This window comes from Meleagris gallopavo, chromosome 10 (assembly GCF_000146605.3).
Source record: "Meleagris gallopavo isolate NT-WF06-2002-E0010 breed Aviagen turkey brand Nicholas breeding stock chromosome 10, Turkey_5.1, whole genome shotgun sequence".
NCBI classification, from domain to species: Eukaryota; Metazoa; Chordata; class Aves; order Galliformes; family Phasianidae; genus Meleagris; species Meleagris gallopavo.
The window spans coordinates 14,263,496-14,290,865 of record NC_015020.2 but is presented as its reverse complement, the minus strand read 5'-3'; the positions used below and the strand labels follow the sequence as shown (position 1 = coordinate 14,290,865).

The 27,370-nt window shown below is 44.4% G+C and overlaps 1 protein-coding gene across 1 annotated transcript in view; it reads left to right on the top strand.

The window, feature by feature from the left end:
* The first annotated feature begins 9,711 nt into the window (after positions 1–9,711).
* Positions 9,712–27,370, top strand: part of C10H1orf21 (chromosome 10 C1orf21 homolog) — a 47,544-nt gene continuing 29,885 nt past the window's right edge. Inside the window, exon 1 of the mRNA XM_010715839.1 lies at positions 9,712–9,917. Within this exon, the coding sequence (XP_010714141.1) occupies positions 9,824–9,917 (94 nt within the window). The 5' untranslated portion in view covers positions 9,712–9,823. The remainder of the gene's footprint in view (positions 9,918–27,370) is intronic.

The window sequence follows — 27,370 nt, the reverse complement described above, 5'->3', positions numbered from 1 at the left end:
GTAGTGTATATATATATATATATATATATATATATATATATATGTTGAATTTCATTGCTCCTATACTTCCAGTTTCTTTCACCCAACTGAGTAGTAGTCAGAATAACAGAGTTGCTAGGCAACTTCTGCGCTTCCCTCCTTAGTGCCACAGCATTTCTCTTCGTCCCCCCTGGTTTCAGGTCTCTCCTGTCCTGGGAAGCAGCCTGTCACTTCCACGCTCTCACAATGCCTGCTTAATGCTGTGGGGACCGTGGTGGCATTGGTGCCATGAAGCTGATAGCCTCTAACTCCTTGCTGGATTTGCTTCTCCCATCCCCTGGTTCCCTGCTGAGTAGGTACAGCGGGTTTCAAGCAGAGTGTTCCACCTCTAGCTCCGGTGGCATCCTTAGAGCTCAGAAATCTGCACAGACCTATGGTGGGAGCCTCCCTGGGCCATTCAGGTACTTTGTTTCCAGAAAAGCCTGCTGCCATTGCCATGATGCTCACTGATCCTCCTCCATGAGAGATGTCTGTGATGACAGAGGTCAGTATTGCCAAGAAGCTTGTGCAGAGCTCACGCTATCCTGTTCTATACTGAAATAATACGTAGTTCCATAGAATCATAGAATGGCCTGGGTTGAAAAGGACCACAATGATCATCTAGTTTCAAATTAAAGTCCTTCAGCTGGGATGAGGGGAAAGCCTTTGTACAGGACAGGTACTTCTCTCGAGGTCATTCTCCATTAGGCCTCAACGGATCAAGTAACATATCTGTCCTTGCTCTTTCTTAATGTTGACATTCTGGATTTAGTCTTTTGAGTTTCAAAGGTCTGAATTTCATCTCGATGAAGTAGAGTTTATTTATGAGCCCTGACATGCACTGCGTGATTCACTGCATGTGACAAAACAGTGGCTATTCTCCGTGTAATTTCCTTATTATAAAAAACGGGACTGAAGATGAACAAGGTGAAGAGAGGAGAATCCTGTGACTCGCCTCTGGGATTGATGCTTTTCTGCTCCCTCTGTGCTACTGACACTTGCACTGAGATGTAGGCTCTGTTCCATCATCTGTTTAAAGTAACAACTGGAGGCACTCACCCACAGTGAGTTGAGTTGCACAGAATATGCACATCAGTGGTGATGGAAAGCTGCAGTAACGCTGACTGAAAGCTTTATGGTGTTTTGGTGCTTATCTCTCCTGAAATGGGTTTTCATGAGACTGTGATTATCAGCTGTCTGGCGCTGTATAATTTACAGGTAACGCAAATGATGCCAGCATTTATGATTACCTTGCTTTGAGGGCAGGAGCTGCCAGAAATTAAAGGCTGTTGTAGGAGACAGGGCTGGGTTATATGGCTGTCCTTCTGATAGCAGCCAGTTGGCTTCCTGTTCCGAGCTCCTTGCTCAGCTATGGCCAGGAAGGAGCACGGTGGGCTGCAGCCCTGCAGGCTGAGTGTTGGCTTTTGGAGAAGTGCTACAATTAGCAGTGGTTCAGTTTCTCCCCATCTCACTCCCTCTCTTCTTTAAAAAAAGAAAATAAAAATCCACTGCATTTTGAATTTAGACTCAATATTGCTTCCCTAGCATAATGAAAGCGTACCTAAGATAGCCAGCCTATCCTAAGAACTCAAAAAAGTTGTTTCTTTTTCTAATTTTAAAAATAAATCCTTCTCACCCTTGAAGCCAAAAGGGAGAGGGACAGGCTGTAAAGATATTGCAGGATTTATTCCCAGCAAAGCAGCTGCTATTTTCATGAGCAGAGAGCTGAGTGGGGGAGTCAGGGGCCCAAGGAGCTGGGTGCCATACAGCTGTTGGCTGGCTGTGTTGCAGGGTTGGCACAGCTGCTCGCAGGGCCGTGGAGCCCACGGCTGCTCCTCCTGTGCCAGGAGAACCTGGCAGGTGGGATGGGGAAGGTGTAGTGAGTTCCTGCAGGGAATCCTGGCTGGGGTAAGGAGGGAAATAACAACAAAAGAGAAAAATGCCCTGTGGGGAGCAGGGCCTGATAGCGGGTGACAGAGAGCCTGGCAGCTGTTCCTGAAGCGAGGCTGTCCCTGCAGTGTGGTGTGAGGCAGGGGGTGAGGTCCGTGTGTCTGCAGCCTTTACCCTCCCACCTGGAGGGTAAGAGCGTCAGCAGTGCTCCCAGGTGCCTGCCTGGCACTACTGGGGCATCGCTCACCCCTGATGGCACAGTCCTGTGGCCGTGTGTGTTGTGCTGGCAGCACAGTTCTTACAGAAAAACCCAACTTCCTACTGCACTTCCATCCATATTGACTGTACACACGGTATTGGGAACCTGTTCGGTTATTTATTACACGTTTCTCCTCTGTTCCTGCAGAATGCAGAATTTCTTTCCTTGCTCCGTATGACTTTTTCTCCTTGCTTCGGCTCCTGCTCGAATGTTTTCAGCTGTTTTTTCCCTCCTATTCCCATACACGTTTGGCAGAAAAATGACTGCTAGAGCTCAACTGTGTGTCCGGGTGAGTGTGTGGGGGCGTGGGAGAGCACTTCATTTGCTGCTTGCTTTCAGGATTATTTCCTCTAATTTGTTCATGCTCTGTTATACACCTTTCACAGCTCGGGAATCACGCCAGCAATTCAGCTGCCTGACTTTGGAAACTTCATGGTCCTTCAGCCAGGCTGCTGCCTCTGCTCCTTAGCTGCATTGTGCTCCGTCTGCCATGGGGAGGGAGTCGGGAGTATTTTCAGTATTGAGTAATTCTGATTAATTCATTCAAAAAAATAATAATAATCATGGAGTTAGTGCTGCGTGCATGCTGTGCAGTCTCTGGTGCCCCAATGCATTGCAAATGTGACTTCCCTGAAGATCCGCTGGCCTGTGAGGTTGCAGCACTTTGCAGAAGAGCTTTCAAAGCAGCTCTGGATAAACTGGTGGTAAATCCTGCCTGCATGCATTTCAGAGCAGCAACTGGAGCACTTGGCTTTTAATAACTTCAGATCGAGTCAACTGAGGAGTGCTCTGAATTCAGCCAAAATGTGGCATTGCCATCACTGGGGTTGAAGCATAGGAGTGCTGAGAGGTGTCTGAGATCATAGAATCACAGAATGGCCTGGGATGAAAAGGAGCACAATGCTCATCCAGTTCCAAACCCCTGCTGTGTGCAGGTCGCCAACCAGCAGCCCAGGCTGCCCAGAGCCACATCCAGCCTGGCCTTGAATGCCTGCAGGGATGGGGCATCCACAGCCTCCTTGGGCAACCTGTTCCAGTGCCTCACCACCCTCTGGGTGAAAAACTTCCTAATATCTAACCTAAACCTCCCCTGTCTCAGTTTAAAACCATTCCCCCTTGTCCTATCACTGTCCACCCTTGTAAACAGCCATTCCTCTAATGTTTATACGCTCCCTTCAAGTACTGGAAAGACAAAATGAGGTCTCCTCAGAGCCTTTTCTTCTCCACGCTAAGCAAGCCCAGTTCCCTCAACCTTTCCTCACAGGAGAGCTGCTCCAGCCCTGTGATCATCGAGATGCTGTGTAGGAGGCAGCTGCCTGTATGCAGAAACACGCTCCCTTTTAGGGAAAGATCAGAGCCAAGCACAGGGCAGTGCTGGCGGTGTGAATAAGGTGCAAACCATTTAAAGACAACAGAAGGTAATTCCTACGTTTCAGATCCCTCTGCTGGGTATGCTGCTTGTAATCCAGGAGCACCATCGCTAGGAGGGAGGACCTGCAGAACTCTGTTCCTGCAGTGCTGCTCCAGCTGCAAGTGTGCTGTTGTGATCGTCTGCGTTATCGCAGTGTTCATGCAAACTGAAGAGATTCCGTTGTTTTGGCTGGTCTGCTGCTCACTTCTGTCATGGGCTGGAACACGGGTGTTAAAATTTACACACCAGTTCATGGGAACTTTTTTTTTTTTTCATTTTGTCTAAAACAAACATATGTATGTATCAAAATTGCCTTTATTGGTTAATTACAAGGTTCCTCTGATGCCATGCCTGAGTGTGCTGCAACATCAACAGATGTTTGCCATCCAGTGCTGGCCATGCAGCGCCAGTCACTGCTCCCGTACTTCAGGGCTTTGTGCTTTATCTTGCTCAGTAAGCCATGTCTTGGTTTTAAGCTGGGAAGGGAGAAATAGCATTAAATTGGAGAGCTGAGTTCTTCATATTTCAGCAGTGCTTGGCTGCCTTATCCATTAGAGCAACTGGTGGAGGTGCTTAGATATCAGGAAGCTCATATATTGAGAAGAACTGAACCTGGGCTTTGTGTAGTCCTGCCTCTGTCTCCCATCACTCCAGCAGGCTTAGCTTGAATATGATCACCAGCGATGCCTTTCTGAAACCTCTTTGGAAATAAATCACAAAGCAATCTTCCTTCTATGAAACGTGTGTCCTGGGAAGTGACCTCAGGCCATCAGAAGTCAATGGAAGGGGTCTTGTTGCTTTGGGTCGGGGCCCTCAAGCTGTTTTCTGTTGGGTGTTCAATCATCTAGCTCTGACTGTAACCTGAAAGAAAAGGGCAGTGTGATGGGCTGAGATCCTGCAGTAACAGCCATCGCTGAAATAGGCTCTGAAATGAGTTTGATAGCAAGCCACTCTATATGAACATTTATTATTTTGTGGAAATATATCCATTGCCATTCTCTAACGCTCTTGTGACACCTGTAGCAATTGCTCACAGAGAAGTGGGAAATACCGAAGGATATTTGTGACTTGTTTTCATGTAATCTCACTTTTAATTGAAAAGGCTCATTTTTTGCAAAGGAAAATGCAGGATAAATGTTCCGATTCTTTGGAAACTCTGAGAAAGTGACACCACCTACAGTGGTAAAGAGAAGCTGCAGCAGTGTGCTGATGCGAAGGAGAAAGCAGCCGTGCAGGTGAAATACATTGTATGGAAGTCCTGCTGTCTCCCCAGAAGCACCCTCTTCTCCTGGGTATTCATCCTGTGTGTTGGAGGAAAAGAAAAACCTGCAGTACTGCCAGCCTATAGTTTTGTAAAGCCTTGTCTATCTTTGGTATTTGGTGTATTTGGTGTATATCTCTTAGATAGAGGGGAAAAAAAAAACATGTTTTGAACTGCATTCTGTAATAGCAGTGGTAATCTTCCTGTTGCTGTTCTTAAGGCGTTTGAGGTTTTTAAAAGAAACGAAATGTAATGAACACAATGTGGAAGTGCTGTGATGTGCATCCCTTGCTGCTGATGGCTGGGCTTCTCATGCTGCCATGACTTTAACTCCACCCCATGTGAATTAATTAGGAGAGGATTGCGATGCGATTCCCTCATTTGTATTTTGCTGTGCATGAAATCTCATCCCTGGGACTCGTAGTACTGTTTGTCCTTAGGAAACTGAGCAGGGAAGAAGTATCACGTTGCTTCAGGAGCTGTTCTATTTGGAAATCACTTGTTGGTTTGGGATCGTGCATTGGATGAGGAGAAGTGCTGACGGCAAACAAACAAACAAAAAAAAAAGGCTAACTTTGCAGATAAAAGTGGTGAGATAAGCCTCAGTGGGACAAAGGCTGTCCTGCAATAACCTGCTGATGCTAACTATTAGCATTAATTCAAACCGGGCCCTTCCTGCTAGGAGAAATCAGGTAGATGAGCTGGAGCTGCTTTGGTTTCTCTCCCCAGTCTCTCTAGCTGTCAAACCACAGCATGTGTGTGCCCTCTGAAATGTGGATGGTGAAGCTGTTCTTTCTGCTGAGCACGGCCTCACGAGAGAGGATACGTGCAAAGTGTAGTTTCAGATGGCAGTTCCACCTCCGTCCGGCTGGGTAACTGGGTCTGGGTAGCTTGTGGATGGTATTTTTAGTGCAGCTCAAGTAGAACACTACAAAAACGTGTGCTCTCTCTCTGCATCTCCTCATGTGTTACTGATTTTGCAGCACGCTCTCACCCTTTCCCCCTTTCAGCACGACGAGTGCTGCATCCACACTGCTGCCAGAACTGCAGCTTCCAGTGGGCTACTGAACTGCAGGAATAAACGTGGGAATTCTGCATCGTGGGACAAACACTTCATAAGAGGGGGAAAATGTTTAATTTCATGGCTGTTAATACCAGCAGGGGGAGAGGAGCACATTCTGCCTGTGTGCTCCATGGAACAGCACCTCACTGCTTGCTGACCTTCCCGCTCCTGCCACTGCAGGACATGGCTCTGAGCGTCCCCAGCCCTCGTCCTGCCCTAAGCTTTCCCTGCTCTTTAGCTTCATTCTAACCACTACTTTGTTACCCACCAGCAGTGCTGCTTTGAATAATGTGAAGAAAGAGGAAGAGAGCTTCTATGTTTTTTTTTTTTTCTTTTTTTTTCTTTCTTTTTTTTTTCTCCTCCCTTAGGCCACCGGTGCACTTCAAAGGCAGAAGTTCTCACTTTTTGGCTCAAAAATGCAAAATAATAAAGGCATCTTTTGTGGCACAGGTGGGAGATGGTTGCTGAAGAAGAGGGATGTCATAGCAGGGACTGCCCACTGCTCACCCCAAGGACCCTCATGGAATGCAAATTCAGAAGACAGCCCTGTTTTCTTTTATTAGAACAAAACGACATGAAAGCCAAACAGACCTATTGCTTAGAGGAAATCAGTAATTAGCAGTAAGTCAGGTCCCTGCATTCTGCCTGGACAAGGCTGCACTGTAGGTGAAGTCAGCGTGGTTGTTCCATGTAGCTTTGGGTTTTTTCACAGCTAGATTTGTGAAATTTCAGCCCAGCGTAGTTAAAGCAGAAGGAAACTTAGAGATGCATCTGCAACCTGCAGAAGGTGAAAGGTTATCTCAGCGCACTAAAGATGAAAGCAGATACAGCTGTAGGATAGGATAGAATAGAATAATTAACATCCATTTATTGTAGAACACTGGAAATTCTCTGCCTGATATCTGCTGCTTGGTTTCCAGCTATGGAGGCAACGTGTGTTTTCTTGAGGATGCAGCCTTTATGTGACTGCAGGAAATAAGGGCTGAGTGGATGAAGAGTGGATTCATCAAGTGTTGAAAGAACTGGAAAAAGAAAAAGCACAGCAAGTAATTCAAAAGAAAAAATGTAAAAATTAAAAAAGAAAAAAAAAAAGGAATTGTTTAAGGTTTCCAATGGCAATATCTACTCTAATAATTGAGCTCCCTTTCTGAATACACTCAGAAGAGCCTTGCGGTACCAAGTATGGCATCTGAGGCTGAGTACAGCCATCTTCTCTTGACCTGCACCAAAGATGTTAATAGCAAAGCTGCACATTTTATTTGGAAGTAGTGTAGACACTTTTGATCTGCCTGAGAGGTTTTTCTCACCAGCATTTTGCAGATTGGAGCTTGTAAATTGCTTCTCAAATCCTGATAATTAATGGTGGTGGGTGGTGAACATGAGCTGGAGGTTTTCTTGTGCTTTTTATTTTTGGCTTCTGAAACCGACGTGTCCCCAGAACACTTGTGAAGACAAAAGGGAAAATCATGTTTGAGGAGAAGGGAGGGAGGAGGCTGCATTATTCCGTACCATTGGAAGTGCTGCATCTCCAAAGGGATGCTGCTGTGCTGGGGCTTTCTCAGCCTTGTTGGTTGGCATCAGGAAGGTTTGCCTATCCGAGAACTAGCTGTGTGTAGTCTTTTTCCAGATACTATTGTGATTCCCATTCATTAATGCAAAAAAAAAACCCTTCAAATTGTTGCATTTGTGTTGGCTCCTTGCCTCCCAAGGTGCTGTGTTTCAGGAAGGTGTGTGCTGCTGAGATCCTGCAGGGGATGGGTTTTCTTCCTTCCCCAAAGAGCTTTATCCTGATGTATTCAGTATCACTTCTTTCCCTTTTGCTTCAGCAGCAACTGGTTGTGTTTGATGGGACCGTCGCTCTCCTGGGCACTAACCAGTGATTAAGGCAAAACCTTTTCTGCTCTGCTTTTTCATTATTTTCCCTTATCTGCCCTTTTGCAGAGGCAAAGCCCGGGAGCTGAGTAATCCCCAATGTGTCTGAGGCGTCTGCACAGCTTTCTTTGTGCTCTGTATTTCTCTGCGTGCTGGCTGCCTGTGAGGTTTCACCAAAAAATGCCCTCCCCAGAACAGCCCAGTCCTGCATTACGAAGTGTGTTAGGGTCGCGTGGCCAAGCAGCTGCTTCCCTGCTGTGAATATTATTGCCTGGTGTGGGGTGCTTCTGGGTCCAGAACAAGCTGATGTGCTCCATGCTGAGAGATGAAGGCAAAAACTAAATGAATATGGGGTTTGGGTGGCTGAGCTTGCTCTGGTGGTCTCTGGTAGGGATGCTGGGTTTATAGCAGATGGATTTCTCCAGCCCTGTATACTGTGTTAACATGGGTTGTCTGTCTTGGTGTTCTTGGGGCTAACAGGTTGCTGGTCAACCTGTGCTCTGTCCCTGTAGCTGGCCATATGCTTTTCCCTTGAGCGAAGTAACTGGTGGTGTTTTAAATCAGAAAGCAGAGTTCCTATTTTCAGCCTCTGCTCAGCAAGTTTGCTGTTTTCATCTGAAATCTGAAATGAGGGCCGTGGCAGAAAACGTGGTTGTTTTAGCTTATCCACTAGAAGCTATTTCCTTCGAGCAAGTTTGCATCCTGTAAGAAAACGAGCATTCCACATCTCTTTTGCAGACCAAGTCCCAGTCTGCTGTTTCTCCTTCCTTTCCTACAGCTCCACGTACCTCTCCCTACCCCCAGGGCAGGCACAGAGGGCTGTGCTGCAAATCTCTGTGGGTCCTTGTGCCCATCTCGGTGCTGAGGTTAAGACCTCTTCCTGCATGCATGGAGGCAGCTGCTCAGCAGCACTCCTGCTGCATTGCAAGAACGTGGGAGCAACTAGGAGGGACTGAAGATAACGAGTGTGTCGTAGTAATTAGGATGTGTGGTGGTATAATTTGACGTCTGCTCCATATGTTGTATTCCTGCTCGGTGCTGTTAGATGCTGTGCTGTTGGGGTGAACGATGGAAGAAGAGAGGGATGGGAAATGAGAAATTTGTGCTGAACTGTGTGTGGCTAGGAGGAGATGAAAAAGGAGGAGGAATGTGGGGGATTGTACTGACCATAAAGGAAGGAATCCATGCATGGAGATGCAGTCAGACTTTGGAGGGGTCTTTGTTCAAGAGGAGCCGTTGAGTCATTGCACATTTGATGTTTTGGACATAAGATACTGCAGCTGTAACCTAGCTTTTCCTTCCCCTTTTGTTTTGTGTGACATCTGGATTCTTTGGGGAGTGTTATTCTGTCTTCAAATGGGGATCATTGCCACTTCGGGCAGCGGAGGTTTTACAGAATCCGTGGAGTAATGAACATGTAAGAAAAAGATTATACAGCTGGCTCTCTTCTCTCACGACTATTAGCATAAGATCTTTAATTGATTTAGGGGGTTATTTTCTCGGAACACTTGCAATTAGCAGCTCTTAATCACCAAAACACTTCTTAAGAAATCTGGCTTGATGGGGAGGTTGTTAAAAGGAATGGGCGAAGCATATATTGCTGGTTTCTCATCTTTTTTTCCAAAATAAAAGCAGCGCTCCGTGTTAATAGCTGGGTGAGTGGGAAACGTATCTGCGTGCCTTGCTTGCTTCAAGCCACAGACTAAAGCTTAGGGCCAGGAGGGACCTTGTGGCCAACCGCTGCACTCCTGTCGCAAGGTGGGATTGACTGCCTTTATTGCACTGATAGGCGTTTACTGAATAGACACAGCAACGCAAGATGATGGAGACAGTCTGTGCTCTTGTACTCTTGAAACCCTGTTATTTTGCTTTCTTAAAGCACTACCTTTACAGATTGCCTTTTGTTAAATATTTTTCTCTCTTATGCTGTCTTTTAGGTAAAAGGCTCTGGACAACCGTGCAAGAAGGTGGATTATTTTTAAAACAATGAGCGTGCGTCCCTAGTCATGATTTGTGGTTCAGTCCAGCTGGAGCTGTCTGAATGAAGCTATGGGCTGTGCGTCAGCCAAGCATGTTTCTACTGTTCAAAACGAAGAGGAAACTCAGAAGGGGAAAAACTATCAGAACGGCGATGTGTTTGGTGGTAAGTAGTGTGGGACTGCAGCTTTCTCCAATGTCACAAATGGTCTGGAAGGTATTTTTGGGAGTTTTAACCTTTCACAAAATGTAAAGGATGTTGTTAGAATAAATCACGACGATAATGCAGTTGGCCTCTCCAAGGGGTAGTGCCGGGATAGCTGAAAGAGGGGTTGGGTGAAATCCTTAGTGGCAGATTGACCTTCTGACTGGTGTTCAGTACTGCACTGCCTTTAATTCCTCGCATCCTAGGGTAGTTCAAAGACTGCCCATATTTTCATACTCATTTTCATAGTATCACAGAATCAGAATCACAGAATCTGTGCATATTTTTGCCATTAGATACAAGAAAACCTCATTTATTAAAAATAATTAAAAAAAAGAAACATTTAGGAAGAAAGACAATTCCTTACTACTCTTGTTCTGTAAAGCAATAGTGCACTTATCCTGAAATCCTGAAGCAATAAGGGTTTGAGGGTACAGTGAGACTAGAAATATCCTTTTGGGAAGGAGTCAGTGGTCCTGGGAATGGCAGGAGGGGTGGGGAGAGGTCTGTAATCAGGGCCTCATCACAGACGCTCCTGCACTGGGAAGGGAGAAGTGCTATGCAGGTGACACGCATCGTCAGCTGCAGGGTGTTCTCCTCAGTTAGTGTAAGCCTAGTGGGTTTTTTTAGATAACTATCTAAATAACAATCTAGTTCTTCAAACGTTATGAACTATCTGGAAGTTTATTCAGAATGAGAGTTCTCAGCCTGCCCACATACTTAACTCTATTCTAAGAGCAGTACCCAGCTACTGTATTCACAGTAAGGGCTTTTCAGATGAATATGCCAGACATCTCTGATGGTTTTTATAGCAATTGTTTGTGTAGAAGTGGAAATGACACATCCGGCAGCAAAAAAAATCTCTTTGTAATTTTGGATGCAGAGATAATTTACTTTATTCAACATTTCTGGGGGCTGGCTTGCTACCAGCAGTGGATCCCAGAGTGAGTACAGCTGGGGTCATCATCTGAAGAGACACAAGTTGTTCAGGAAACTTCCAGCTGAAGCTTCAGGTTATTTTCCCACATTTCCCTCCTTCATTCTAGCCTGAGAGATGCCAGTTTGGGGATTGCGGGTTCAGTCTGCTATTTTTATTTAAAACAGGCTGTAGGTGCTGGCATGAACAAAATCCTGTTAGTTTCTGAAAGGAATCTGAGTTGATATTTTACCTGATACTTAGCAAGGGAGTAGTTTGGGTAATTTGTGTGTCTCAGCTTTATTATTATTATTTTTAAATGCATGCTGCAAGCCTAAGATCATAACAGTAATGACGGGAAACCTAAAGTAACATCTGGAGGCAGAAGATGAAGAAGACTGAAGGGATTCTAAAGGATTACCACTTTACAGAGCTGGACTCATTTCAGCATCATCCTTGAGCTGTTCTGGGATCCATTTGAGGATTTTTAATCTTTCCCTGTTCTACAGAAACCTATCAGTACCAGAAACACAACCTGCACTTACTGTTTTCTTAGTTTAGGTATGCAATTTGTGATAGTTAAAAATCCAGTTCAATGACCGATCCTTTTTTAGCAAGGAGTTTCTGTACCCATGGTATCTGTGACTTAAATTACTTGTTGAGTGGCAACCAGAATAGGCACAGGAGCTGTGTTCCTGCTTTGTTTCTGGGGGACAGCCTCCAGGTCAGGAACTGGGTGCATGAGGAAGGTGAGCTGGAGGTGCCTGACTTTCCTGCTGCCCGTTTTGGACCTGTAAGTGATGTATGGCATGCTGTGATGCTCAGAAGCAGGAAGCCATGTACTTTATGTGCATGGTACCCTGCGTAGTTCCTCCTAAAAAGGATGTTTTAATATAAAGAATGATGCAAGAAGGTTGCACTTCAAGATCATATTTATCATCCTTCTTAACAATCTTCTGGACTTGCCAATGCCTAGAGCTCTTTCCCAGGAGACAACACTCTTTCTAACCTCCTTCTTCTGTGCTGGAAATGGTAGTAGCTAATCACAGTGTTTGGTGAGGGAGGCCTGAATGCTCAGAGTATTCTGCCTACTTCATTTTCTGTTAAACTTTTGTGTTTTAGTCCTGAATGACTTCCTTGCAACATATCTGCAATTATTCCTTAAGCCATCAAGGAAGAAGTTGCTCAGTGCCATGTCAGAGGGCTCTCATAATCAACTCCCTGCAAGGAGAGAGAGCGTAGTTTGCTAGATTTGAACAGATAATCACAGCTAGGCTGACACATCTTAGCACAGTAAGTTCCCAGAGATACAGAAGGATCCAGAGAGTCTACCAAGGTTAGAGTGCCCTGCAACACTTCCATCACGCATTTCCCCATGCAGTGCCAGGTGCCAAGTACTGCTGAACATTTCCTTTCTTGTTGCTGGGAAGGGACAGAAGCGTCTCATCCAGTAGGTTGTCCAGAGCAGAGCATCTCTGCAGCCTGAGCAGATTGAAGCTTAGCTACAGAATGAGCAGGGGAACAGGAGTTGGATGGTTCACGTGGAGAACGAAGGTAATAGAGAGGGAATGAAGATGCATTTGGTAAGAAGAGTAGTTTTGTGGTAGGAGGCAGCAAAGTGAAAGAAATAGCAAGTGGGCTTGATGGAGCTGTGGTGTTTATAAGGTCCTAAAAAATTACTGTGTGTGTTATTTGCAGTTTTCACATCTGGGGACTAATCTGTCCTAGAGCACTGTGCAGAAGTTCCAAGTGTGAGCTTTGTACTCGTGGTAGTGACGGTTGTGTCAGATGGAGGCAATGTAACTGCAGCTGGAGCTGGAGCACTTGGATCAGCAGTGACAGGATTTAAAGCAAATACCTCGATACAGATGTTGCCTGCACTGATCTGAAAGACATGGCTTATGGTATTTTGCCCCTCACTGCTTGACTAACATTTGAATGAAACTCATCTTTCTTCTTTGAGCATCATCTGCAGGAGTCAGTAGTAAGGACTGTAATTTCCATCCTGCTTTTGCATTAAATAGGTCATTTTGAATGAGGAGAGAGATGAGAATACTTTATTTGGTTCTAGGCAGTTTTGCTCTTACCTTTGTCTTAGGCTGCTGGGTTGTTTTGTTTTTCTTCCACTTAAGGATTTTTGTAATGCACTGTTGACAGCATGAACTACAAAGCTGAAAAGCCTTTACCTTTCATACATGGTGTCCTTTCCCACAAATAAATGCATTGACAAGGCAGATGTTCCTGTGATCTTTGTGAACTCTTTTTCCTCTGCTGCTCAGGAGCTTTCCCACTTTGTTCTACCACTGTAACTGTAGCTCCCCAGTTTGCTGGTGGACCTGCTGAGGAGTGAGCAAGATGCTCATCGTTGCCACTGCTGTTGCAGTGGTTTTCCATTAGGGCAGTAGGAACTGTTGGTGCCAGGCTGCAGTGATGCAGAGCACATGGCTGCTCTGTGCCATCTTTGCTGTCAAGGTTGAATAATGGTGAAAGTTTCAGAGGGCAGAGAAGGAAGAGTTTAGTCATAGCCCGAGGTTATTAGATTCCAGCTTGTAACTGACGGAAGAGAGCTGTAGCTAGAATGAGGGTGGCTGCTAGGGGGAGGAGAGGAGACCTGTCTGGTTGTAGTTACAGATGCATTCTTGCTGTGAAGGAGGATTGCTGTGCGTGCAGTGGAAACAAGAAGCATCCTTCATTGCCTGAAGTGAAGAAGGTGTTGAGGTGGTTTCAGAATTGTGTAAGTGGTGATGTCTCCAAGCTTCTCTTTTGGGGCAAACTCTAACTCATACAGGACTTAATGGGAAAGGAGGGGTGGAAAGGACATAAGTAGCTCCTGTGCAGCTCTTTGCCCTCTATGCCTTAGATAACAGTTCTCTCTTTGCATTGTAGATGTTGCCAGAAGAGCATCATTATCTCATTGTCTGTTTTGGTTTCCTTTGCTCTGAACATATTCCCAACCCTTCAGTACTTTTCTATCTTCCTTTTGGGGCAGAAGCAGACAGAGAAGCCACGTAGGACTTATTAGTGCCATCGAGTGCAGCTTTCCTCTCTTTGTTGTTGCTCAGTTGCTGTGAGCCTGTATTTGTTTTGTAGACTTCCCTCCAAGCCCCCAGCAGATATCCTGTCTGGCAAACCACTTAACATTTCCAAAGCTTTCTTGATTTCTTCTGTAGAACATAATTTGCAGGTATTGTGTGTCTGGATATTTTTTCCCTCTCTGGTGAGTTCTACTTGGACGTGGATGACACCAAAGTGCTCAGTGGTGCAGTGCAGTTTGCAGTTCATGCTCTTCATCACATGAATGCTTGCTCTTTTTTTTCACTGCTGGTGGTTGGTTGTAGCCAAGTCTAATGACTGTTGGCCAGATCATCACTTCTCTGAGGATTGTTTTTGGACTTTCAAATGTCACTGCAGGTTATGATCGTGCTCCAATGTCTTATTGCCTCCCTGGCTTTTAATGCTCTTTTTCCAGTTGAGCAGATGAGCAGGAGCACTGAGCCAGGTGTTCACCATAAGTTTGAATCCCTCACATTGAAAACTAAGAAACCCACCAGGGTACCCGTGAATTCTCTAAGAACAAGTTCTGCTTAACTGCAAACAAAACATTAAACTTTTTGTCTTATCCCAAACTGAAGGAGGCACCCTGCAATTTGCTGTTATGTATATTTAAATAATTGAGTTAGCAGGCCTATCAAAGGAGATGTTCTAGAGAAGATTGAATATAATATGATTATTATGCCTTGTTGGTCTCTAATGACTTTAAAATCCCTCTAATAAGGATAGTAATAATAAATCTTCATTTATTCATCATTTCACTTCAAAGCTGATTTCCAGGGTGATACATAAGATCTGTAATAACGTAAATACCAATGAAGAACAAAATGCCATGATAGAGCCTTGAGCACTGTTGATTGCAGGATATGTTTTAATAATGTAACATCTCTCGTAGATTAATTGTATTTACTCCTTTTTAAAAAATCATGAACATACGTTCATTTGGGGATGAGGTTATTGATGTAATTTTTGTGTAAGAAAATCACTGGTAATATGATTTGTTTTGGGGAAAAAAAGCTATTTAGAATGTGCTCAGTAATCTGAGAGTGTAATCCAGATGTTTATGTGGAGCTCTCGAGTGCTTTGCAAATGTGGGAGTAGTAAGAATAAGCAGGTTGGTAATATCAGTGCTGCAATTGCCAGATAGGATTTCTGTTATTAACAGCAGCTCCATTTGCTGAACCAGTCTAAGCAAAGTTGAATGCAAAACATAGCAGTGTTTAAACAAATTTGTCTCATAACAGCGAGGGCATTGCAAGAAAAGGAGATCTTTAGCCTTGAGGTATGATAATGAGATTGAAAAACAATAAGCATAATATTCAATTGCTTCGTGAGCTCTTGTGTAGTTGCCTTCACAATTTTCCTGACTTGTACTGCTAACCCACCCTTGTTTTAGAGATGGATGGCATGGAGATTTGTAATGAAGCACAGGAACTGATGCCAGATTGCTCGCAGAGCGGCGTGCTGTGTGTCTGCTCTGCTCTTCCTCACTTCTTTTTTCTTCAGCAGTTTTCTTCTGTGTGGATGCTCATTCCCAACCCCTTCAAAAATGCCATCACGTGGAATTGAAGCAGGAAGGTCACAGTTTTAACCATGGCAGGTGTTGACCTGTCTTGTCTGGTGGCAGTAGATGCGCAGTGTCAGGAGAGTGGCAAGCAGCCCAGCAGGAAGGACTCCCTTCTCTCAGCAAATGGAAGAGTTCAGCTTAGCCCCAAGACAGACATGCTGCTCGGTAGCTGCCCTAGCTCAACTGAACCCAAAGGCTTTGAAACTCATCACAGATTTGTCTTTCCACCCGTGTATTTATGGCTTTGTCTGACTGCTGCTAACTGCTGCTTTGTCTATCTCCATCTTCGTGCCTGCCCTGTCTCATCCACATCCGTATCTCTCTTGTTTTGAAGGCTTTTTCCTTGATTGACAAGCCAAGAAGCATCATCCTACTCAAAACTTCAGGCTCAGACTGTTGCTCAGGGTACTTCAAAACACCCGCAAGCCCAGCAGACTGCTCAGATGTCCTTAATTAATGAGAGGTCAGCTTCCCAAGCCTGCCTTCCTCCATCTAGCTCTTGTGCACGCAGTTGTGCACTCAGTCTTCTGCACGTTTGAAGCTCTGAAGTTGGGAAGCTTTTAGAATAAGATTTGAAGTTAGAAGAATGTATCAGAAGTGTGTTCGTCAGTGTTGGCTCTTTTCTCTCCTCAGCTGTCAGAAAAAAGTGCTGAAGTTGAGAATGAGAATTTCTTTTTTGTGGCCAAGCTGTCTTTCCTTGTGGTCATCCTCACTGAACTGAAGCCGTCTAGAAAGAAGCAGCTGAAGGAACAAAACTTCTTTAATTTGAGGCATGAATGCGTGCTGTGAGCAGGAGGTCTTGCTGCACTAGGCTTCTTGCAAAGCTGCAGCTCTCTCTGCCTGACAGCTTTTATTTTATCGACCTTCTTCATCAGCTGATTAGCTCTCAGCTATTAATTGCTCCGGTTTGTCTGTCCTGACACGCTTCTGCGACGTCAGGCTTTCCTTGTTTTAGGAACACCTAGTGATTGCACAGCATCATGCTGTGCCCTAATACCATGGTAGATATTTTGAGACAAAAACTTTTACAGACATTTTCAAAGAGGAGCAAATACATCCAGTCCCACCATAGGCACCTGCTGCACCTGGTACATAACTCGGAACTGCCTGGGGTTAGGGACACACTCTGGTCTCACGGGGCAGAGGTGCAGAACTTTAAATATCACCCTGACTTTCAAAGGAGGAGATATTCATTGCTTACATTCGGCTGAGGTTGTTTCCACGTAGCTCCTGATTCGAGCAGCTCGTGTTGTAAAGCAGGGTTTGCTTGAAGGCTTGAAAAACTGAGATGGGCATCTGAGTGTGTTGTTGTATGGAGCTGAACTACATTCGGGTACATCAGCATCTTCCATAATTATACTGGATGCTGGTTTTCTTCACTTTTTAATTACTTTTAAAGGAATTGTGGTGGGAGATCCCAAGTACATGATGAGATACAGTGTCTTTTTAAATGGAATTATGTTTATTGTTTAAACAATATCTTCATTCCGTGCTGTTCTAAGCTGGTTCGGTGACGGTCTGCTTTCTTATCTAGGCAAACATGGGCCTGTATTAAACATAACTGTTTCAGGAAGTGAGAGAGAAAAATAAAACAAAACAATCTTTCAGTGGGAAACATAATAACATCATCCTGGTTATCTGGTTTCGTGGTGTATTTGTGTAACTAGGACAACACCCTTAGCAAGTCAATAATTCACTATTTTATTCCCATAAGGAAGCGACAACATGGTTTTTCTTTATAAAAAAAAATCAAAATAAAATCATACTGTGCTATCAGAGTTTTTATAGAGGTGCGTTAGTGGTAAGTGTGTGTGTGTGTGTGTGTGTGAAGAAAGCATTTTCCCTGTGAATTCAGACTTGGTGTTTTCGTCTTTTGTGCATGGAGGAGGCTCATCTTCTTCATAGCTCTTTTGTAATCATAGGCACTGCTGTTGCAATGTGAGGAAGAAGCTCTGGGCTTTGGGTGTGCTTCATGGTTAGAAGCAAAACAAGCTTTTCATCCCACTCCAGCGAGTACACACAGAGAGAAGCAATGAGAACTGTCTGGGAAGTGACAGCAGAGTGGCTGTTGGAGGGTTACTCGGTTGTGCTGCGTCGCAATGTTGCAGATGGTTTTGTTGAAGTCTCCAGCAGTAGTTGAAGGCATTCCTCCTGTGCAAACCAAGGTTAGTGATGGTGGAACAGTTGGAGTCTGTCCCACCTGCAGGGCTACACACATGGTGGTTAACAGCTTCTACTTGGGTGGAACCCTGGAGTGGATCAGGTCTGGCAGTCGCCTGTCTGGATGAAGCCATGCCACACCTCGTATCTCTCTTCATATTGCACAAAGCAGGTGTGCCTCTTTCGTACCACGGCAGCTATCAAAGCTTTCAAGGCAAAGTGGGAGGCAAGGAGAAGAAAACACGGAACTGCTGTCATCCACCAGTGAGTGTGTGCTCAGGGCAGGTCAGCCAGGAGATGTGCAGAAGCAGAGCACGTCTCTTTCTCTATTTGGGAGCAGCTCAGTATGAGCAGGTTGTGGTTTGGCACTGCTGTGCCATCCGCTGCTTTGTGGCCCTTTTTGGGAGGGAATGCATTTATATCAATCAAGTGGCTTAGCTGCCAGATAAAGCCTTCCCTTTCTTCGTCGTGGCTTCTCCTGGCAGGAAGCAAAGATGGAGCCATAAAGGAAAATGGGGCATATGTGGCGTTCTGTCTTCTGTTATTTCAGTTCTGTCCTGAAAAAAAAAAAAATCAGGCCCTAAATGAGTTTACTTTCTAAATGAACAGCAGACCTTTGCCATTTAAATGTTGCTGATGATTTCATACGTGTGAGTAAAGAACAATGTACTAAATTTAACAGAACAAGCTCTGAATTTTTGCAGCTGCTTTCTGGGATTATAGTATCAGATGAATTAAATGATGCAGTGTGTGCTCCTTAGCTTAAAACAATAATTCCTGTAATTTAAGTCATGTTTGTTAGCCAGAAGGTGTGAGGTACCCTCCTTGTGTGCAGCTCTTTAGCCTCGGGTACATCAAATGCTTAAGGAAAAGCACTGACCATAGCTTTGTGATGGTTTGCAAATGTAGGTGGACAGTTTGGAAGTGGGAAAACTCCTCGGTGAGGGAACTGTTTTGCAGTGTCCTTCTAACAAACACTGTTTATGCAGACCTTCTCTGGTACTGTTACTATTTCTTTTCTGCTTTGCAGCCATACCTGTGTTTCAGAGCAGATATGTGGGTACCACTGCCATTGGCATGGCCCACACCTAACCAACCACGCTCAGCACCTTTGGCAGGGATTTACTGCGTCAAGAAAGAAGCAGAACAAAAGGTGGAGGAGCAGTTGTTATCACCATTTTGAGGAGAGGGATGAATCACAGACAGGTTGTAACTTCCCCACTTTGTAATCTAATGCAAGTTTCACCTCTTGCTATCTGCACACTGGTGTCACAGCACACAAAAGAGATACAGTGGTGGATGAGAAGCCCCAGGAGCACCCTGAGTCTCTGCAAGCAGCTGATACGTGGATGGAATTAATGCAGCTTTCTTCTTGGAAAGGACCCATCCCACAAGCTGTTCAGCTCCATGAAAGCCAGAGCTTAATGCACGCGGAGTGAACAGTGTGTGCATTTCACAATTGCATTAGTGTACTATAAATAGGGACGTGCATCCACCTCTGATATTTGCTAGGAAGAGGCTGGGATGTATTTTCTGGCAGCCCTGGTGCAGAAGGAAGTTGTTTTATATTACAGACACATTGTTTTTATACTTTATCTTGGAAAGGTAAAAATCCTTGGTATTCATTACCTACCTGTAAGTAGAAATGAGTAAAAGTGGTGGTAAAATGCCACCGTGCTTTCAATTCTAGCAGCCTTCCTTTTGTCATTTTCCAAGTCTGGTAATTCTTGGCCACAAAGAAAAGAAAACCTAAAGACTGAACCTTGGCCAGGAAAACCCCACTCTGAGCGAAAATTCTCCAGTTCACCAAGTAAGCCTCAGCTTCGGTGAAGCTGCAGGAACATGTAAGCAATTTCAGACCTTAATTTTATTGTAGGAGTATCTACTAACAGAAATAACTGGTAAATAAATAAAGATGCTAAATAAATATTTGCGTACCCTAGCATATACAGTCTGAGAAATGTTTACAGGTTAACTGCTGTGAAACTGGTTTCTTAAAAGCCACTGAAATCTTGAGTTGCCTTATCTGCTTGGACCACATCTGTGTGCTGAAGGAGGAGACGTTTTTCCATTGGATGCTTCTCCAAAGCACTGAATCCTCCTGTGTATTTTAAATAAATCATGTAACCCAACATTTTGTCCTGGTCTGAGCCTTCTCAGCACTGAACTTGCACCTCCAAATGGGAAATGTTCACATCGCTGCCTGGGGAGCAGCTGGCGTATAAAACCAACCTGGCTTCTACTGGGTGGCTCTAGGCATGCCCTGCTTGGCAGTGCTAGGTTAACAGCTGGGCTTGATGATTTTTGAGATCTTTTCTGCCCTGAATTCTGTCTTCTATGTTTTTACCCCTTGTGGTTTTGGATGTAGTGTATTGAATTTCTAACTGCAGGAATTTGGAGGATCTTGGGATAGATTCAACTGACAGTGTTTGACTACTGTCAGCGTTCTAAGCACACATTATTTATTTTTTTTTAAGCTATTATTTAAAAACTGCCTTTTCCCACACTTTTAAATAAGTGTAACAATATGAGCAGAAAGAGGGCATGAAAAACCCTTAGCTTTTTTTATTGTTTTATCTGCTTTTCAATCCAATCCTCTGCACTTCCAGCATATCCTACATGTGCATGTTCATGCGCTGCTTGCATGCAGCACCTTCAATTTTGTTGCAAGAAAGCAGACAGCAGGGCAGCAAACGGGACCAGTACATACGCCTGGTTATGTCCCTTAGGGTGTCCCTCTCATTGTCACCACCTGTTGGATGCTGTACCAAGTGCCTTTGGTGCCACACGGGTGGCAGATGTTTGCTTTGGGATTTTAGATGAAGCCTCACAACGTGGATGCTGCTGAGGGAAGTGGGCGTCTTTCAGAGACAAGAAATGAACTACGAACATCGTAACCAAGATAAAATGTTGATCTTCGCTACAGGTTAATCTCTAGCTCTTCAGATGGCCTGCAAGTAAAATAATCCAATTTGCTTTTGGATCTTTTGCATCTGGGAACCTGTGCTCTATTTTATAAGTTGGGGTCTTCAGCAGTTGAGGCACTGGAAGGGCTGTAAGGGCCGTGACTACAAGTTTGCAAGGCTTGTGGCTCATAACTGGATTGCTGCTGACTGGGAAGCTTCCTTGTGTAAGGCGTACAGATGTTACCCAGTCCTGTTTCCCTGTTGCTGAACTGCTGCAGCCTCTGAGTTGTTTCATCACCGAGCTGCGGTTATCGCCAATAAAAGGCAGGCAGTGCCCACCTGCTGGGAGCTTGGAGAGGTTTTGCTCAGTGTTCACGAAGGGCTTTGAAAGCTGCCGGAGAAGAAAGGTGCTCTGGAAAACCTACAGACTGACATGGGGGTTTCTTGGTGCTCTGTACATCTGGGCTGCGGTTTGAAACAGGGTAGGGAGAGTTTTAGCCTTCCTTGTGTTGTGGTTCATTGCATTCCAAGGTTAGCTCCTTACTCACCTTTTTTTCTCTCCCTTCCTCTGCTCCTGAATCTTCTAGTTGCAGTTTGAGTGGTGCCGTGTTTTCTTTAGGGCAGGGTCACACCGTTTGCTTGCCTCCAAATACACTTATGGGGTTTATATGTAAGAACTGGTTGGAGGTGGACTGCTGACTTTTCAGTTCCTGTGGGTTGTGCCAAGACCTTCCCTGGGCCATTCCTGTGCTACACCAGTGCTGTGGTCTGGGGATGCCCTAACAAAGTTGCAGCCTGTACCCAAAAACCCGCCTGATGATCTCACCTGAATAGCAGTATTTCTCAAGGCAGCAATCCTTTGTTTTCCTGCCGTCTGTGCCTTTAATATCTTTCTGCTGCTTGTTTCCTCTCCTGTTTCATTTCTCAATTTGATCTTTTTAGTGGGCTAGATAATTACATTTACTGAGTATCCTTCCTGCAGAGCGCCGTCGTTATAATCTCTTCCACTTGAGAAATGGTTTCCTTAGAACAAGCTTGCATCTAGCTCCAACTTACAAATGAATTACATGAAAACATTTATATATATGTTCGAGTTTTACATTTAAACTATACAAAAATTGCATAGCTGAAAGACAGTTGCACATGCACATCTTAACTATGTTTTGGTTGCTTAGTTATGCACAAGTGCACAAAATTCTTTAATTATATCGTGACTGTTTTTTCAATACCAACTTACTTATGTATAGGGCTTCCTCAGGTCTAGAACACAAATGGGTCTTTAAAAGATCTGGATGTTGTGTAATGAAAGATAGCTTGTTTGGTAACTGGACAAGTTGTGCTGTTGGCCATTTGTGCAGTTTAACTCTCTAGAATGAATTAATCCTACGAATTATTAAAACAATGCAGAAATCTGGCTGCTGGACATTGGTTGTATCCCTGGTGGAACTTCTCAGGAGCATCTCTGCCCTTTTATCTGTGAGCCTGAGTGAACCAGAGCACAAGAGAACCTTTCTTTCCTCCGTGGGATCAAGGAAGATGTTAAGATGCCTGATTCTCCCCCTGCCACAGTTAATTTAAAAATTACTTTCCCTGTTGAGTTTTCTCTGCCCTACCTCTGTCAGACCTAGCAGGCATAAGGCACTGCAGCAGGCCAGTGCCGTTGGTGGAAAGTTTCTTAGCATGATGCTATATCATAATGTGATAGAAAATGATGTGTAACACTGTTGGTGTTTTAGTACCTGGACTGCATGCTAGACCAAATACAGACTAACCAGAGGAGCTTTTTGGTCACGAAGAAACCAAGTGATGAGTTGGGTGCCCACGGTCGGCGTACAGCAGTTGCAGGCTGTCTGTTGGATTTGAAAACTGGCCCAGTGGAAACAAGGGAGTTAAATTACAGCTTCATAATCAGCTGTCCCTGTTAGATCAGGGGATAAAAGCAAAACCCAGGATCCATATGCTGAGGCACTCGCTCAGCACCAGCACTGCAGCTGGCAGAACGCTGTGTCCTCCCCCAGGCAGAGCTCGGCCCTGCTGTTCTGTGTCGGAGGACAGGGATACCAAAAGGAGCAAGAGCTGCGAGCTGTTTGCATCACTGGAAACTAGTGGCTGTGTTATAATAAAGGATGAGGTATGTGAGGTTTTTTTTGTGCTTTTACAGGAGCAAAAAAATCAAGATGAAGTCAGCTCAAGTTAATGGAACCGTGCTTTTGTCAAACTCATCAGCCTGGAAGAATGGTGCTAGAAGCTGTCGTGAGCTGGGCCTGGAAAGGGATAGTCTGGTGAAGTAGGAGGGAATTTGCTAAAATTTCCCTGTTCATTTTCAAGCTGGCATCACCCTTGAGGGAGCTGCTGTTGCCTAAAGCGTTAGATATGATACAGGGCTGTAGAAGGAACTGCTCAAAAAAAGCTGACAAAGAGCTGCTGCTGTTCTGCCTGCCTTCGGGGCCGGGTCCTTCCAGATCTGACTTTCTGTTAGTTTCCTTGGTCCCCTTCCACCCCTCCAGAAATCAATCCTAGCAGTCTCATACATCTTTTGCAGCAGGCACGTTCCTCCAGGCCAGCTTAGGGTGGCGTAGGAAGAGGAAAGCCTTTCAGGGCGATCTTTTCAGACATGCTGGAATCTGTGTAATACACGCAGATGCTTTTCTGTCTGGTGATTACTATTTTGTTGGCAAAATTGGCGCGTTGTTTGTGCACCTGTGCTGTGCTCAGTACCTCAGCCTGCAGCAGTGCCTTGTTGCACGTTGGGTTCAGGTGCGAGTAACGTCATTTCAGAAACCTGGATGAACATTTTCCGGACGGACCTTTGAGCAAACTTGGTCGGCACACTTCCAAAGCTGTTTTTCATTTGGTTGCTGTCGGTGCAGGCAGCACGAGCAGCAGGGTGATGGATTGCCCAGCGCTGGTGGACCTGAGGAACTCTGGATCAACGGGAGGTTTCTCCCCAAGTCCCGCTGGTCGAGGTGTACGCCTTGTGCTTGGGTTTGGTGCTCTTGTGGTGCTTATTTAGCTTCAAACAGAGCCAGAAATAGCATCACAACCAATGTTGCTGTGCTAATGGCACTTGCAGCGATGTCTGGAAGTACCGAGGAAATGTTTCTCATAGGAACAGCCAAAAGGATTTTTTTCTGTTTTTTTTTTTTTTTCCCCTCTACTTCCCCCTCTTCTAATTGTTTCAGTATTATAAGTTGATATGCTCATTTATCACTGAAATTGTTATTAATGGGTGCTGTTTTTCTTTGTCACATTTCCATGGCAACTGGGTGACATGTCTGTGCAGAACTGTCTGCTTCCAGATGGAGATCTTCATTCATAAGATTTGCCTACCGAGAATTTTTGCAGAGTATTCAACTTAAAAATCCTTCTTTCATCACCCTTCCGAGGAGCTTTGTGTGAGGGATGGTACTGCTTTCTGGTTTCTATCCTGTGATGGTTTTTATGGTGGACATAATGCTTGATAATATTTCTGGTTTTAATCCGTGGTTCATTCACATTATTTTTCTTACGATTCAATGAGACTGCTTTGCTTCAGTGCTGCATTTGCTGTGGCAGCTCAGTAAGCACATTGCTTTCCCATTTGAATTGCTGCAGCAACACTTTTTATATAATCACAGAATGGCCAGGGTTGGAAGGGACCCCAAGGACCATGAATCATCAACTCCACTGCCACACGCAGGGCCACCAACCTCCACATTTAATACCAGCCCAGGCTGCCCAGGGCCCCATCCAACCTGGCCTTGTACACCTCCAGGGATGGACGGGGCACAAGACAGTAGTTTTCTATATTTTTTTAAATATATATTTATTAATATGTATGAGAGAAGCATGCAGATTTACTGCTTTTTGTACATATACCACGCTTTGAGGGCTGGTGTCCTAAAATTTTAACCACATTCACTACTTGATGTTTAATTTTGCACATGAAAGAAGCATGAAGATGTTTCACCTCTGTCCATTTTGATATAAAACAGTGTTTAGGAAAAAGAAAAAGGAACAGCTGATGAGCACGATGGAGTGAGATACACACACACAGAACTCTGTGTAATTTCCTTTATCCTGAGCTTCATACTGCTTTCAATGTCTCGTTGACTGTCAGATTTGATTGAGGTCAGGAAGGACCTAATTAACACCTCAGGATTGCTCCGGGTGGGTTTCTGATCGTTCAGACCAACGTATCTCAAAATGCATCAATAGCAGATGCACCCCTACCTGATCAAGCAAAACCTGGTGAGCAGTTTTAGCTAATACCAGAGGTGTTACCTGTAAGGAGTGCATCAAAGGCCCATTTCCCCAGCCTGTCTTTAATGTAATTTTCGTATTATTTTAAAGCCATTAATGACCATCCTGCAGCGGTGGGGCTAGGGTCTGTCTGTTACTTAAACATCCATTCTTTTGCATTTACTTTGCTTCTATCCTGACAGTAACTTCAGAGCAAGAACAGTCTCATAAATACCACAGGATTCTTGACTTCTGAACACAATTCTGGACATCTTCAATATATCTTATCTACAGAGCATAGATGTCACCAGCCAAAAAAACTATACGTAGCTCTTGCCCCCACAGTAGTAACATGACTGGTACAGTGCACGACCTGTCTTTGCGAAATACTTAGTTGAATGTAATTGCTGTATTTAGTGTGTATGACTTAATGGCTATAGACCTATACGTGGTGTTATGTGTCAGACTCATTTCTTCTCTGTTTCACCCACTAGCAATGTCCTGGCTGGCCAAGCTGCTGGGTAGCACCTTCTCCCCTGGCTTGGCACCCCTTTGGTTGCTAAAAGGCTCATTATAGTCAGCATAAATGGCTGGGAAAGGGCTCAACACTGACTCATCCCATTGCTTTCAGGGCTCGTTCTGCATTTCCCATGTCAGATCCCTGCTCGAAGAGATTTGTGAGGAGCTCGTAAAAGTGTTACAGCTTAGCTTGATCCAGAAAATTAAGGAAGTTCCACATGAACATGAAGGATGAAGCCTCTGTAAATGCCAGAGGGAGATGCAAACAGAAGTTAGTGTTTCTCATCAGGTACCAAGAGGGTTGCATGTATAAATGTCAGCGTTTCAGCAGGGATTCAGGTAGTTGTGAGCATTTAAGCAACTTAGCTCAGTGGCCACTGACGTTAATCAGAGATGGGGTTTTTTCCCTCAATATGTTGGGTAGTTCTGCTTGTGGGTGTTTCCAGCAGTCCCTGTCTGTGCCTTGGAAGCTGTAGGGCTTGTATCACCTGCATGTCCTCCTTCTTCTTTTGATGGCAGTTTAATTAGTTGGCTGTTTTTTTCCCTTTGAACATGGAATCATATCTATCTATTCGATCCCCGTTGAGTGACTTCTCAGTATGAGAAAACAATGCCAAGATGTTGTACCTATGCTCAGTATTTTAAGGAAAATATTTTGCCTGTGGTAGGAGCTTATGAATAATATCATTGCTTCAGATTTCACAGTGCTGATCATTCTGTCCATCTCTGTGTGTGTGATGCAGCAGTTGATCATGGCCCAGTCTTCTCTCCTCGCTTCCTTTCCTGAGCTCAGGTTGATGGTCACCCCCTGCAGGCCCCTGCCGTGCTTCTCTGCTGTTGGTACGTGCACTGCTTGCTCACAGCACCTGGGTTTGATGGACTTGCTTGCTGCCTGGCACTCTGGTCCATTAATCATTTATTTAGGCATTAAAGTACGCCTGCTGCTCATCCAGCCTGCTGCTTTCTTCACGTGCCTCAGCCCCAAGAGCTTGCCGCTCAGCTTTTAGGGCAGATTGTCAGCTTTACATTTTGGCAAATTTATATCCCTTTGGAGATGCAGGTAGAGATTTCTAATGCCCAAACCCATGCTATATAATAGATGGATATAAGTAAGCAAGCCACTTCATATTAGAAGGCTAATGTTACCAGTGCTTACCGAAGCATGTGCAAACTTTGGCCTGATTATTTTTGTGTTCTCCCAAAGGGAAGGCAGGTTTCCCTGAAGTAAGACTTGCTGGTTGACATGGTTTATTCAACTTGTCCTAGAAACATGATGAAAAGTGACTGTTTTATTTTTGGGAAGCTTGCTGCTGCGTGCCTCAAGCACGGACTGATCCAAGCATCTGTGCTTTTCCTGCAGGTTCCTAAGGTAGAGAGAAGAGTCATGGCAGCTGGGCTGTGCTGCACAGATAATTGAATAGTTACAGGATTGATCAGTATGAGGCAAAAGCACATTTACAAATCCACGCTGTTAGTTATCTGTGCAAATTATGCAATAAATCCCTTAAATGTCTCGTGTGCACCTCATAGTCCTCACCCTTGCCTGGTCTCACTGTCCAGTTTCTCCAACATCTGTTCTCTTTCTAAGCCCTACACTATTCAGGATGTTCCCTGCTGAAGAGCATAAGTCAGATACAGATACTGCAGTGATTAAGCATATCTAATTCTCAGGTCTTTTTTTGTGTTCAGGTCTTTTTGGTTTTATGAAGTGTCACCTTCTGACTGCCTTAATTCCATTTAAAAAAGCAAAAGGTTCAGCAGATGTGCTCGTGTGTACCAATCTAATAATTCTTAATTCATCTTCTTCCTGTGTGAATTACAGTCTTACATCTGTTTTGAGCCTGCATTTGAAATGCTGCTATTTGATACGTTTTGTGGTTTTATTTAAGCTCTATATTAATATTTTAATTATATAAAAATGTTATTTACTAGACTGAATGCAGAACCTGCCTGTATCTTAAAATAATTAATTTCTTCAAAGTTAGGCTTATTTAACATACACTCACTGGTTCATAGTGACCTGAAAGCAAGATTCCTAATAAGTGATTTTTTTGTTTTGTTTTGTTTAAACACA